We start from the raw sequence: 14,427 nt of genomic DNA, 5'->3' as shown, positions 1-14,427 counted from the left end.
CCTTGCTGTTATCACACACCTGTCCTGAGGGTCACTCCGTGACATTGTGGTACACCGTACTCCACCATGTGAATGTACTGTATCTATTCAACCAGTCTCTACCGACGGATGGCTGAATTGTGTCTGGCCTGTGATCTCAAACAGTGCTGTCATGAGGAGCCTTGTACATGTCTTTTTATATTTTTGCCAGTAGGTCCTTAGGATAGATTTCTGGAAATGGGATTGCTGAGTTAAAGGGCAAATATATAGGTTCAGTTCAGTCGCTCAGTTGTGTCCGACTCTTTGCAACCCCATGAACTGCAGCATGCCAGGCCTCCCTGTCCATCACCAACTCCCGGAGTCCACCCAAACCCATGTCCATTGTGTTGGTGATGCCATCCAACCATCTCATCCTCTGTTGTCCCCTTCTCCTCCTGCTCTCAATCTTTTCCAACATCAGGGTCTTTCCATGAGTCAGCTCTCCACATCAGGTGACCAAAGTATTGGAGTTTTAGCTTTAACAGTAGTCCCAATGAACACCCAGGACTGATCTCCTTTAGGATGGACTGCTTAGATCTCCTTGCAGTCCAAGGGACTCTCAGGAGTCTTCTCCAACACCACAGTTCAAAAGCATCAATTCTTCGGCGCTCAGCTTTCTTCACAGTCCAACTCTCACACCCATACATGACCACTGGAAAAACCATAGCCTTGACTAGATGGACCTTTGTTGGCAAAGTAATGTCTCTGCTCTTTAATATGCTGTCTAGGTTGGTCATAACTTTCCTTCCAAGGAGCAAGTGTCTTTTAATTTCATGGGTGCAGTCATCATCTGCAGTGATTTTGGAGCCCAGAAAAATAAAGTCTGACACTGTTTCCACTGTTTCCCCATCTATTTGCCATGAAGTGATGGGACCAGATGCCATGATCTTAGTTTTCTGAATATTGAGCCTTAAGCCAACTTTTTCACTCTCCTCTTTCATCAAGAGGCTCTTTAGTTCTTCTTCACTTTCTGCCATAAGGGTGGTGTCATCTGCCTATCGGAGGTTATTAATATTTCTCCTGGCAATCTTGATTCCAGCTTGTGCTTCTTCCAGCCCAGCATTTCTCATGATGTACTCTGCATATAAGTTAAATAAGCAGGGTGACAATATACATCCTTGATGTACTCCTTTTCCTATTTGGAACCAGTCTGTTGTTCCAGGTCCAGTTCTAACTGTTGCTTCCTGACTGGCATACAGGTTTCTTAAGAGGCAGGTCAGGTGGTGTGGTATTCCTATCTCTTTCAGAATTTTCCACAGTTTATTGTGATCCACATAGTCAAAGGCTTTGGCATAGTCAATAAAGCAGAAATAGATTTTTTTTTTAAACTCTCCTGCTTTTTCCATGATCCAGCAGATGTTGGCAATTTGATCTCTGGTTCCTATGCCTTTTCTAAAACCAGCTTGAACATCTGGAACATTGTTGAAGCCTGGCTTGGAGAATTTTGAGCATTACTTTACTAGTGTGTGAGATGAGTACAATTGTGCGGTAGTTTGAGCATTCTTTGGCATTGCCTTTCTTTGGGATTGGAATGAAAACTGACCTTTTCCAGTCCTGTGGCCACTGCTGAGTTTTCCAAAGTTGCTGACATACTGAGTGCAGCACTTTCACAGAATCATCTTTTAGGATTTGAAATAGCTCAACTGGAATTCCATCACCTCCACTATCTTTGTTCGTAGTGATCCTTCCTAAGGCCCACTTGACTTCACATTCCAGGATGTCTGGCTCTAGGTGAGTGAGAGCCACACCATTGTTATCTTTGTAGTGAAGATCTCTTTTGTACAGTTCTTCTGTGTATTCTTGCCACCTCTTCTTAATATCTTCTGCTTCTGTTAGGTCCATACCATTTCTGTCCTTTATTGAGCCCATCTTTGCATGACATGTTCCCTTGGTATCTCTAATTTTCTTGAAGAGATCTCTAGTCTTTCCCATTCTGTTGTTTTCCTCTATTTCTTTGCACTGATTGCTGAGGAAGGCTTTCTTATCTCTCCTTGCTATTCTTTGGAACTCTGCATTCAGATTCTTTTATCTTTCCTTTTCTCCTTTGCCTTTCGCCTCTCTTCTTTTCACAGCTATTTGTAAGGCCTCCTCAGACAGCCATTTTGCCTTTTTGCATTTCTTTTTCTTGTGGATGGTCTTACTTCATGTCTCTTGTACAATGTCACGAACCTCCATCCATAGTTCATCAGGCACTCTATCTGTCAGATCTTGTCCCTTAAATCTATTTCTTACTTCCATTGTATAGTCATAAGGGATTTGATTTAGGTCATACCTGAATGGTCTAGTGGTTTTCCCCCCTTTCTTCAATTTCAGTCTGAGTTTGGCAATAAGGAGTTCATGATCTGAGCCACAGTCAGCTCCTGGTCTTGTTTTTGTTGACTGTATAGAGCTTCTCCATTTTTGGCTGCAAAGGATATAATCAATCTGATTTTGGTGTTGACCATCTGGTGATGTCCATGTGTAGAGTCTTCTCTTGTGTTGTTGGAAGAGGGTGTTTGCTATGACCAGTACATTCTCTTGGCAAAACTCTGTTAGCCTTTGCCCTGCTTCATTCTGTACTCCAAGGCCAAATTTGCCTGTTACCCCAGGTGTTTCTTGACTTCCTACTTTTGCATTCCAGTCCGCTATAATGAAAAGGACATCTTTTTTGGGTGTTAGTTCTAAAAGGTCTTGTAGGTCTTCATAGAACTGTTCAACTTCAGCTTCTTCAGCATTACTGGTTGGGGCATAGACCATGATATTGAATGGTTTGCCTTGGAAACGAACAGAGATCATTCTGTTTTTGAGATTGCATCCAAGTACTGCATTTCAGACTCTCTTGTTGACTATGATGGCTACTTCATTTCTTCTAAGGGATTCCTGCCCACAGTAGTAGATATAATGGTCACCTGAGCTAAATTCACCTATTCTAGTACATCTTAGTTCGCTGATTCCTAGAATGTCAGTGTTCACTCTTGCCATCTCCTGTTTGACCACTTCATATTTGCCTTGATTCATGGACCTAACATTCCAGGTTCCTATGCAATATTGCTCTTTACAGCATCAGACCTTGCTTCTATCACCAGTCCCACCCACAACTGGGTGGTGTTTTCGCTTTGGCTCCATCCCTTCATTCTTTCTGGAGTTATTTCTCCACTGATCTCCAGTAGCATATTGGGCACCTGAGGAGTTCATCTTTCAGTGTCCAATCTTTTTGCCTTTTCATACTGTTCATGGGGTTCTTGAGGCAAGAATACTGAAGTGGTTTGCCATTCCCTTCAATAGTGGACCACATTCTGTCAGACCTCTCCATCATGACCCGTCTGTCTTGGGTGGCCCCACAGGGCATGGCTTAGTTTATGGTCTGTGTGATCAGACTGGCTAGTTGTCTGTGATTGTGGTTTCAATCTGTCTGCCCTCTGATGCCCTCTCTCAGCACCTACCGTCTTATGTATTTAGTGATATTAAAAAAAAAAAATCGTGCTAGGCAGGAGGCCTCCTGGTCCCCTTAAGTGTTTCTCCTAATTCTTGTGCTCTGTTCTGGCTTAAGATGTAGCCCAGAGTGTTGGGAGTGAGGTGGCTCAGTGCTGGGGCCTTGAGGAGCCCAGGGACCTACTGTGAGCATCATGCAGTGCCCACAGGGGCATGTATATCTGGGTATTGGGAAGAAATGACACTGGATCTCAGTCTGCATGTGGGTTAGAGACTGGGATGGAACACGGGAGGAAACCAGCTCAGGCAGCATGGCAGTTGGCACAGGGGGAGGAAATGGCTGCAGTTGAACAGGCCATTCATGCGGCAGGCTGGAGGCAGGGAGGTCAGGAGGGCGGGAATGTGTGCGGGCATCTTGATGCAGTGGACTGAGCCCTGGGTCCTGCCCGCACTTGCTCCGTGGCCCTGTGGCTTGTCTCCAGATGTGGAGAGGGTGAGATTGGGCTGAGGTGATAGCTGATGGGTTTGGCTCTGAAGTTGCGGACTTTGAGGTTCCTCAAAACAGCTGTGAGCATCAGACTGGGGCATTTTGCAGGGAGTGATCAGAGTCCACTTGCTGGAGGCTGAAAAGCTGGCCCAGAAGGACAGCTTCCTGGGAATCCGAGGCAAGTCAGACCCCTACGCCAAGGTGAGCATCGGCCTGCAGCACTTCCGGAGCAGGACCATCTATAAGAACCTGTGCCCCACCTGGAATGAGGTGTTTGAGGTGAGGGGCTCCTTAGTGGCTCCCAGCTGCTCTCCAGAGCTCCACTCTGGGCAGTGCTGGCCCAAACAAGATGGGGTTCTGCCTTCATGGTCTTCACATACCCATGGGGCAGCACTGTGCCAGAGGCAAGGCACTGGGGACAGGCAGACCTACTTCCCAGGCCCACTAGGCTTCTGGAGGCGGCCGCTCCCAGTGGAGGACTAGTTTATTGACTGATTCCTCCTCCTTTTCCTGACCAGAGGCAGCTTCATTGAAAGTTTCCAATTCACAGAACCTCAGGGGCAGTCCTGTCCCCTCTCAGCCTCCCCTGCCCCAGAACCAGATGCCAGTAGCCTGAAGTTCTCCCTTAAATTCAACCACAGTCCCTATTGTGGGTAGGGCAGGCCCACAGCCAGGTTGAGGGTCACAGTTTGGAAGCTGCAAGCCCCCAGCAGAAAACAGAGCAGCCACCATCCGAGCCCCTACCCTGCCACGGTCTTACACAAGCTGCCTCTGAGTCTCTGCATCCCACAGGAGAGGGCATCACTCCCTCCTTCCAGTAAGGTTCTCCCAGGAACCGAGAAAGGCAGGGAGCTGCCCAGGGCTCGGAGCTGCCAGGAGGCAGGGCTGGAACTTGGCTCCCCTGGGGTCATGCTTGATCTCTGTTTCATCAGCTATTGGGGCCTGCAGGTCAAGTCACCTCTCTTTCCTCCCAGTTCATAGTGTATGAAGTCCCTGGGCAGGACCTGGAAGTGGACCTGTACGATGAGGATCCTGACAAGGACGACTTCTTGGGCAGGTGAGGAGGGCCAAGCTGGGCCTGGGGGTGCAGGGCTCTAGCCCTTGGGCTCATAGGTACTCCCACTTCCACCACTCAGGACTTGCAACTCCCACCACACTCTGACATGGTTACTGTGCCAGGCAGCCAGTACTGCCATTTCATACCGCTGCCATGGACCTCCTCCCCAGATGTCCCCCTGGTGTCCAGCCCTGAGTCCTAGCCCTCTGGAGGCATGGAAGGGGTCCTGAGGTTTCTGCACCACAGGCTCTTCTTTCTATGCTCTTCATAATGTACCCAGAGTCCCATCTGGAGCAGTGGGCAGGGCCAAGGCATGCATAGCCTGGCCCCAGCATCCAAGAAACATGTGCTCACTCTGTGGTGGAACAGAGCCTCTGTGCTCTGAGGATTGAAAGGACTAGGGTGGGGCTATCAAAACCCCAAAATTACACTGGTCCAGCCATCCCAATTTCAGGAATCTCCTATAAAAAGCATTAGACCTCAATCATTTATTGCAGACCTATCTATGACGGCAAAACAAAAAACTGGAAGCATGACCAGACTCAGAGGACATTGGTTGAATATTTGAATAAATTTATCATTGCTAAACTACAGAATACCCTACAGCTTTAAAAAGTGATGAGTAGGATCTATGTATGTTGACCATGAGGATATTCATCATAGCTAAGTAAGTGGGGGAAGCAGTTGACACATTTTTCCAGGAAGATATATGTGTGTTCACATGTACTGGCGTGGCAGCAACAACACTGCTCATCTCAGAGGCTGGGATTAGGAGGGAGCAGAACAGTTTTACCCAGATCTTCATACTTCTAAGTTGTTTAGCTTGTTTCCATGTATATGTGATTTTAAAATGTAGAGACAAAATAGGACAGGCACAATCTAACAGGCTAAGAAATAGCTTACCACCAGATGTGACTTACCATTTAAAAATTTTCACCTTAAAGGAGTTGTGACTTTTGTAATGTTACAGATTAGAAGTGTGTGTGTGGTTCATGTTTTAACTGCTTTCAAGTGTGTTTTGAGGTCCAGCACATTTCTAACAGTTAACATGGAATTAACTCCCCGCCGCTGGCTATCAGAACCTCCCAGCTGGGCTTTGTCAGGGTAGGTGGGAGGCACATGGTGAATGTATTACCTTCTTTCACACTCATGCCAACTATACTTAGCCCCTGGAGGGCATCTGAGGCAGTTTTGGAAATGGAAGGGCCTGCTGGGTTATTACAGTGACTGTGGGAGGTGGTGCTGCTGGCATTTAGAGGACACAGGACAGAGAAGCTAAATTCCTGCAATGCATGGGCAGTTTTGCACAATGAAGATTCATCCCAGCCAAAATACCAGTAGCACCCTCACTGAGCATCCAGAGCCAGTGTGTCCAGCAGCGTTTGTTTATTCCCCTCTGGGGATCAGAGCTGCTTGCCTGCTTGGGCAGCATGCCCAATGGGAGCAGCCCCAATGGCTAGACAATTCTTCCTTAGCTTGAGCTCAAAGTGGTCTTCCATTCATTCTTGGGATAAGGTCCTGTCTTGAGGGTCCCACTCAGATACTTGAAACGTTTCAGAGTGGGCCTCCGTGCCTGCTGCTGCCCCTGGGCTGAACTGACCTTCGCTCCCTGTGTATTCCAGCCTGCAGATCTGCCTCGGGGATGTCATGACCAACAGAGTGGTGGATGAGGTAGAGCTGGCACCTGTAACCGCCCCCCCCCCCTGCCCCCCGGCTTGTGGACAGCATTGCTTCCGCCCCAAACCGTAGTACTGGCCTTCCCTAACCACCTCTCCTAGCCTAGAGCCCACCCTGTCTGCTCTGGTTCACCTCTTCTCTGAAGCCCCTATCAGGGCCCTATGGGGTCTCACTAGCCCTGTCCCCAAGTTCCCCTCCCCATCCCCCTGCAGTGGTTTGCGCTGAACAACACAACAAGCGGGCGGCTGCACCTGCGGCTGGAATGGCTTTCACTGATCACAGAGCCAGACGCTGTGACTGAGGTGACTGCAGGGTGTCAGGTTTCTGGGCAGAAAGGTGGAGGCGGGCACTTGTGAGTGGTGTGTGGGGAGGAGGGTGGAACAGGGAGCTGAAGCCACAGATGTTGCTCAGGGTCCTCCGGCCAGCCCCACCTTCTGGAGAGCGTGTCCCTCAGCCCTCATCTTCACCCAGGGTGGATGGGACCCTTAAAAGTTCTGTTAGTGCTTGTCAGCCCAGTTCATAGGGAAGCCCACCAGTTCTGACCCGAGTCTGTCATGCTGCAGTTGCATTTTCAACAAAGAGCTAGGTTGTGAGGGAGGTGTGGCCAGTCCGGAGCCATGAAGGGGGCTCTCCTAAACTGGCCTGTCTCCTGCTTGTAGTGAGGGTCTGTGTCTGCTTGTAGGACCATGGGAGCTTTTCCACTGCCATCCTCGTGGTCTTCTTGGAGAGCGCCTGCAACCTGCCGGTGAGTGGTGACCTGGCCAGAGCGTCACACACACCCTGCCTTGTGCCCGTCACTCTCAAATGTCCGTGTGTTGCTCATTCACCCTATTCTTCTCGTGCTGCAGAGAAGCCCTTTTGAGTACCTAAATGGTGAATATCAAGCCAAAAAGCTGTCCAGATTGGCCAGGGTAAGTGTGTGTGTGAAAGGAAGTGACAGCTCCTTTCCCCGAGTAACCACAGCTTCCAGTCTGCTGTGTACACAGCCTGGGGATGATGACTCAATGGGGATCACTGAGTCTGCAGAGAGCTGGGCACTGGGCTCCTCCCACATCCGTTATGCCTGAGTCCCACAGTGGCTGTGTGTCCATTTTTATTGCCATTTAAAAACAGGACCCAGAAGCTAAGGGCCTGGGTCACACAGCTCAGGGGAAGCCAGAGCTCAGCTCCACCCTGTCTGTCTCTGCAGCTCTAGGGAACAAGCACCTGTGTCCAGCCATGCTTCCTGTCTTTAACTTGGAAGCTCCCCACAGGGTCAGCCTAGCCCAGGTGCTGGCACAGTGATGGCAGCCCAGGCCCCTGGGAGCACCAAGGAGGCCTTCTCTCAAAGGGAGCCTGGTGGGTGGCCTCAGGTCCCATCGATGCTCCTGAGGGTTGAGAGGTGGGGTCTCAAGTTGGCACTGTGGGTGCTATCTCTATTTCGTGGATTTGTCCCCTCACAGAATAAAGTCAGCAGAGACCCTTCTTCCTACGTCAGGCTCTCTGTAGGCACGAAGACACACCTGAGCAAGGTAAGACAGCTTGGTGTGCAGCCAAAGACTAAGGAAACGGGGGCCCCAACACTTCAGGGAGAGAAGCAAAAGTGAAGGGAATTAGCTTACACTGAAGTAGGTGCCAGCGCACATTACAGGTGCTTTATATCACTGTGTCTTCAAAATAACCTCACAGAAGAGTTCTATAGTCCAAGAATCTGGGGACCAGAGATCAGTGACTCTAAAAGCTAGAAAGCAGAGTCAGGGTTCAACCTTAGGCATGGCTCTCAGCCTACGGCCTTTCCATCACCCCCACAGCAGAAGTCCCCTTGCCCTCCCACCCCCACCTCCCTGGGGAAGTGAGTTCTAGTGCTTTTGGGATTGCAGCCCCCGTGAGAGTTCCTGGCACACTCTCCTTGCCTTCGAGTCTGGCTGCCCAGCCCTGGTGCCTCCTACGAGCTGCAGTGTGTGTGGGTCTATCCCTGGGTGGACAGAGTGAGAGCAGAGGGCACTGGTGCCCTGCTCTGTCCAACCTAACCCTTCAGCGTTCCCTTTCTCTCCTGCCCGCAGACCTGTCCCCACAGCAAGGACCCTGTGTGGAGCCAGGTGTTCTCCTTCTTCGTGCACAACGTGGCTGCTGAACAGCTGCATCTGAAGGTTTGCATGAAGTTGGGCTCTTGGAACAGAGCTCAGAGGCGTCTAAGCCGCGAGGGGTGGGGGCTTGAGCAGGTTCCCCAGGGAGTCAGGAGAGGATACTGAGGGCCCACATCTCATGAGCAGGTGCCCAAGGTCATTGGGGAGGAGGGTGTGGAAGGACAAACTTAAGTCCCATGGCACTCCCTGCCAGAGTCTCCAGTTTTTAAATATTAATAGCACCTAGTATGGCCTGGGTTGAAATCTACTCAGGAAATTAATGATGATGTCCCATCATCATTAGTCCCATCATAGAGCAGCACAGTTCATCAGTCCCTAAAGCCCTGAAGGCCCCAGGCATTGACAAACTTGCTTCATACAGGTCATGGTTGCCTCTCCCCTGAGTCACTCTCTTGCCCTGACTGAAGGCAGGGACCAAGTCAGGTCTCATTTCCAGTTTTCAGAACAGAACCAGAAGCCAAGAGAAGCACAGAACATGCTTACCGAAGTAAATTCAGTCTTGATTGGAGCCAAGAGAGTGGTGCTGGCAAGGGTGGGGCTTGGTTATCATCTTGTTTTGTGACTGGCCCATTGCCCAGGTGCTTGATGACGACCAAGAGTGTGCTCTAGGAGTGCTGGAGTTCCCCCTGTGCCAGATTCTCCCCCATGCAGACCTTACTCTGGAGCAGCGCTTCCAGCTGGACCACTCAGGCCTGGACAGCCTCATCTCCATGAGGCTGGTGCTTCGGGTAAATCTCTCCCCTTTCCCTCAGGGTGGGCAAGGGGTGGTCTACCCCAGTACTAAGTATCTGCCCTGTGTTGCAAAGAAGTTCAGAGATGAATTCATTATTTTTTAATATTAATTTCAGTATATTGTCAGCCATTTTCTCTTCAAATATTGCCTCTCCCAATCTTTTAATCCCTCCTTCTACATTTCCTTCAATTACATTGGATGTTATCATCTTCATGGCTTAACATGACCTGACCTTCATATTCTCTCTCTTTATCTCTTGGTGCTACCTTCTAATCGGCTCAGACCTGTTTTCCATACCACTAAATCTTTCTTTGGCTATGGTGGCTCAGACGGTAAAGCATCTGTCTACCATGCAAGAGACCCAGGTTCAATCCCTGGGTTGGGAAGATCCCCTGGAGAAGGAAATGGCAATCCGCTCCAGGACTATTGCCTGGAAAATCCCATGGGCAGAGGAGCCTGGTAGGCTACAGTCCATGGGGTCACAAAGAGTCGGACACAACTGAGTGACTTCACTTTCAGTCTGCCATTAAACCTGTTCACGGTTTTTATTTCAAAGGCGATTTTTTCATTTTTCACTTTGTTTTCCAAATCTATAATATCTTTTCTTTGTTGTATTTTCTTTTCATGTTTCTAGTCCATCTTTAATCATTTGGAAATACTTAAAATGTAAGTCTGCTAATCTTGTTATCTGAAGATCTTGGGAGTTAAATTTTGATGTCTGTTTTGTCTGTTGATGCTTTTTCATGGTGATTCATTTCTACATTTGGTAACTGGGGTTGCAGACATGTGTTCAGTGTTACCTTTGTGACTTGAAGTGAGGTTGGTTGTTTCCAAGGAAGTTCCACTTTGGCTGCAACCAGGCACCTCAGGAACATTATAAACCTGAATCCATTTTTATATTAATTTTCAAACTTTGGGTTTCGTGCCTCCACAGGTTGTATAAATATGAATCCAAAATTCATAGGAGACAAACCTATACAGTGCCATATTCTCAGGAAATACTTTTATTTCCCGCCAGCTATAGTCCAGGCTGAGATATATTTCTTGTCATCAGTCTTTGCTGGTGGGTGAAACATATCCCACCTTCTTGGCCCACTGACCCAAGGCCTCATCTCCAAACCCCTTGGATTCTAAGGTTGATAAATAACCCTGGGAAAGTTAACCTTTTTTCAGTTTTCTTTCCTTTTTTTGCTTTTTTTTAAACCTAGGGATTTCCCTTACTTTCTTGTGAATTTGGCTATGCATTTAGAAGTATGTTTGTTTCATTTTATTGAGCATTTCTAACACAAGGTTTTTCAGAATATTTTGATCACCATATTGCTGGAAATGGAAATTTCCTGGGAAGAGTCTTAACGATTGATGGGGAAAGCAGAAGGATAGACAGTGGCTGACGTTTGAAACTTTGGGAGCACATGATTATATCTGGATAGAAAACACATTTTAGGGGAAAGCAATGGTGATAAGGTGGTGGTTAGAAATGATCATATCCAGAAGACAGCTGGTGATATACAGGAAGGCTAAGGTAAATGGGTCAGGTCTCCAGCAGCCAGAACTAATATAAAGAGAAAAGAGAGTCACAACTGAGTCTTCATGACAATTACTGAGGCAGGAACAAAGGTAATGAGAAGGTTTGGTCAGCGGGAGCCAGAGGCAGAGAAGTTAAGAAGATAGGTCTGGGAGTAAAAATCCGTTGGATTGGGCAGTCAGGAAGGAACAGAGTTTTGAGGAAACTGTTCCTTCCAGAAGAGAGGAGGAACCATTTCCCAGGGGTGAAGGTGAGAGCAGACGGAGCAGACAGGGAGAAAGTGGAAGTGGTGTGCCAGCCCATAAACAACCCTGTCATCTGCTTACAGTTCCTGCACTTGGAAGAACGAGAGCTGGGAAGTCCATACACAGGACCTGAAGCCCTGAAGAAAGGCCCTCTGTTCATTAAGAAGGTCACCACCAACCAGGACCCTAGAGCCCCACCCCAGGGAGAGGGCCCTACAGATCTGCCACGCCCTCCAGACCCTGCTTCTGAGATCAAGCAGGCTGCCAAGAACACCACTTCTGCCACCATCACTGCCACCAAGCCCATGCTTGAAGAGACGGGCCCAGAGCCCAAAGGCAAGGACAGTGCACCCACGGGGAAGAAGAGTCTGGCCACCATCTACCTGGCTGTGCCAGGCCCCCACTCTCCGGGGCCCATCAAGTCACCCAGACCCATGAAATGCCCTGCCTCCCCATTCGCATGGCCACCCAAGGGGCTGGCTCCCAGCATGTCCTCACTCAACTCCCTGGCCTCTTCCTGCTTTGACCTGACAGATATCAGCCTCAACACTGAGTATGCACCTCTCTGCTTAATATTTTCTAAAATGACCTGCATGAAAAATACCTCCCTGGATGGAACAGTAGATATGAACTTACTTTGCTATGCAAGTCCTGGTTTTTCACAAAATCGTTTCATAAGGCAGCACGGTGAGCTAGAAAGAACACAGGATGTGGGGAGAGAAAGCACGTGTACATGTGCCCACAAGTCTGCTGGGGCTCTAGCTACATATCAACTAGAAAACAGTGTTGGACTTGGGTTGTTAAGGTTCCTTACAGCAAAAACATGCCTTGAATTCTAAAGAGTTATTTATTCTGGAATGATATGGAAAGCCAAAAATGTGGAGTTATATAATCAATGGCTGCTATTTATTAAGTGTTGACTCTGGCCTTAGCAATTGGATCTTCACAATAACCCTAAAAGACAGAACTTACTATCATAAAGGTTGAGTAACTTGCCCAAGGTTCCACAAAAAACCATAGTATAAAGGCAGATGCTGCTAGAGAGTTCTTCCTATGGTACCATGCTCTCCCTACAGTGAAGTAGGATAATTATACATGAATGTGGGATAGGAAGTAATTCCAACTAAAAGGAACCTTACTGAGAATTAATTTGCTAACTGACATGCTTCTTGGGGGTGGGGGGAGAGGCCAGCACCCGTAATGGCAAGAGAAATGACAAGCCCTTTCTTTTCAGAGGCGGGGACCTCGGGCATCGGGGGCTGGGTGAGATTCAGCTCACGGTGCGCTATGTGTGTCTGCGGCGCTGTCTCAGTGTGCTAATCAACGGCTGCAGGTAAAGAAACATTAGGACCAGGAAAGAGCCCTTGGGAGCGTCAGGTGACCAAAAATCAGTGGGGGCACTTGGAGCAATGGCAGGGGCAGGCAGCCCCAAGGTAGACACTTGGAAGGAGTGAGGTTTGAACACTCTAACAGGATCCTCGATGGAGCTGACAGGCTCCAGAACCAAGGGTGTTGCTCAGACACATCTGCTGCAAAGCTATCTGGGGTGCCCTGGAGCCAGGACATTTTCTCAAGAATCTTCAACTTCCTTTACATGGAAAAGTACTTGGCTCTACCCCAAACTTCATAAAAACACATGTTTTTAAAACCACGCATCTGATGTTTTGTCCTGTAAATTCTGCAGACTTTTGATTTTTTTGGTCTAGATTACAGGGCATTTTTATCCCCAAGGCCATCTAAAGCTGTATGGCTAGTACAGTGAAGTGAAGTCGCTCAGTCGTGTCCGACTCTGCGGCCCCATAGACTGTAGCCTACCAGGCTCCTCTGTCCGTGGGATTTTCCAAGCAATAGTACTGGAGTGGATTGCCATTTCCTTCTCCAGGGGATCTTCCCAACCCAGGGCTCGAACCCGGGTCTCCCGCATTGTAGACAGATGCTTTACCGTCTGAGCCCCCAGGGAAGTCTCCAAATGAGTGCTTTCAGTATTTCAAAACAAGGGGCCTCTTTCCTTTAATGTGTTTGAAACCAAATCAGAAACCTGACGCCCTGTACCAGCAGTGGAGCTGATCCCTACGTCCGTGTCTACTTGTTGCCAGAAAGGAGGTGGGCAAGTCGTAAGAAGACCTCAGTGAAGCGGAAGACCCTGGAGCCCCTGTTTGATGAGACGTAAGTGGCCCAGGTGGCCTGCTTAGAGTGTCACAGCCACTTGAGTATTTGTTGAGTACCTCCTGTGTGCCTGGCAACTGCCAGATGCTGGGAAGGGCTGGGGTTGAACAGGACACCAACACAGTCATGAAGCTTCTACATTTTGTGGGAGAAAAGGACTGCCAGAGAAGTTTAGCAAAACAGTTAACCATTTTTCTTGCCTGTGTGGACCAAAGCATTCCTGATTATGAAATGTTCCACACTCTTTCTGTTTAAACGAATCCCCTTTGGCAGCAAAAAGATTTGAATCTAGTCAGATGTTTGTTTTCAAACATAAATAAACATACCTTGAACCTAAGAACCTAAAATTTCTTCCAAAGTTCCAAGCTCTTTGGCCTGTCTTCCCTCCTGTAACAAGCATAGGTGGAACAGATACCTTCCCCCAGTGTGTCCACCCATGTCCTTGGGGACAAAATTAGCAGACAGAGTCTAATCACATTTCTTGCTTTTGATGAGTCTGTGGTGGTAAGTCTTATCTTTAATATTCTTATTCTTGATTTCAAGTTGATCACAAGGTACTCGCTTCTTTTTGCTGTGGGATCCTAAGAGAAGACATTGCTAGCCAGACTAGGATGATTTACCTAATAATGTTTGTTTCCGCTTATCTTGATCAATAACTACTCATTTTAAAAAGAGTTGTACTGAGTTCTTTTTTGGGTCATGTCTAAAGATTAATATGTTCCTTCAAAAGCTACATTTTTAGTTCACTGATATCAAGAAATAATGTGGGGAGAGAGAATTAATTTGTGTAATATTTATTGAATACTTTCTATTAATATTAGGCACCATCCTATATTCTACAGTCACACAAGTGAAAAATGTTGCCTTCAAAGGGAGCTCTGACATAAAAGGATGTCAAAATTGCTATGTGGGAACACAGGAGGTTGACTTTTGTGACAAACCTAATCTGTTAGTAATTCTCTCTCAAAATTGTAACAGCAAG

The 14,427-nt window shown here is 47.9% G+C and overlaps 2 protein-coding genes across 23 annotated transcripts in view; one reads left to right on the top strand and one right to left on the bottom strand.

Annotated features, from left to right (window-relative positions):
- ESYT3 (extended synaptotagmin 3) overlaps positions 1-14,427 on the top strand; it is a 70,220-nt gene that overhangs the window by 33,895 nt on the left and 21,898 nt on the right. For 8 of the 10 annotated variants that reach the window (XM_069564260.1, XM_069564270.1, XM_069564234.1 and 5 more), the window contains exons 9-20: positions 4,025-4,195; positions 4,891-4,973; positions 6,596-6,644; positions 6,863-6,952; positions 7,333-7,395; positions 7,499-7,561; positions 8,093-8,161; positions 8,693-8,779; positions 9,355-9,504; positions 11,363-11,832; positions 12,514-12,612; positions 13,314-13,445. In XM_069564260.1, coding sequence (XP_069420361.1) covers positions 4,025-4,195; positions 4,891-4,973; positions 6,596-6,644; positions 6,863-6,952; positions 7,333-7,395; positions 7,499-7,561; positions 8,093-8,161; positions 8,693-8,779; positions 9,355-9,504; positions 11,363-11,832; positions 12,514-12,612; positions 13,314-13,445 — 1,526 coding nt within the window. The remainder of the gene's footprint in view (positions 1-4,024; positions 4,196-4,890; positions 4,974-6,595; positions 6,645-6,862; positions 6,953-7,332; positions 7,396-7,498; positions 7,562-8,092; positions 8,162-8,692; positions 8,780-9,354; positions 9,505-11,362; positions 11,833-12,513; positions 12,613-13,313; positions 13,446-14,427) is intronic. The other 2 variants (XR_011251438.1, XR_011251439.1) reach the window with 1 other exon arrangement.
- The window catches only part of CEP70 (centrosomal protein 70), a 96,798-nt gene continuing 91,626 nt past the window's right edge, over positions 9,256-14,427 (bottom strand). For 12 of the 13 annotated variants that reach the window (XM_069564280.1, XM_069564327.1, XM_069564294.1 and 9 more), the window contains one exon: positions 9,256-9,569. In XM_069564280.1, coding sequence (XP_069420381.1) covers positions 9,463-9,569 — 107 coding nt within the window. In that variant the 3' untranslated portion in view covers positions 9,256-9,462. The remainder of the gene's footprint in view (positions 9,570-14,427) is intronic. The other variant, XM_069564346.1, reaches the window with a different exon arrangement.

This window comes from Ovis canadensis, chromosome 1, assembly GCF_042477335.2.
Source record: "Ovis canadensis isolate MfBH-ARS-UI-01 breed Bighorn chromosome 1, ARS-UI_OviCan_v2, whole genome shotgun sequence".
NCBI classification, from domain to species: domain Eukaryota; kingdom Metazoa; phylum Chordata; class Mammalia; order Artiodactyla; family Bovidae; genus Ovis; species Ovis canadensis.
This window is presented reverse-complemented; position numbering and strand designations above follow the sequence as displayed.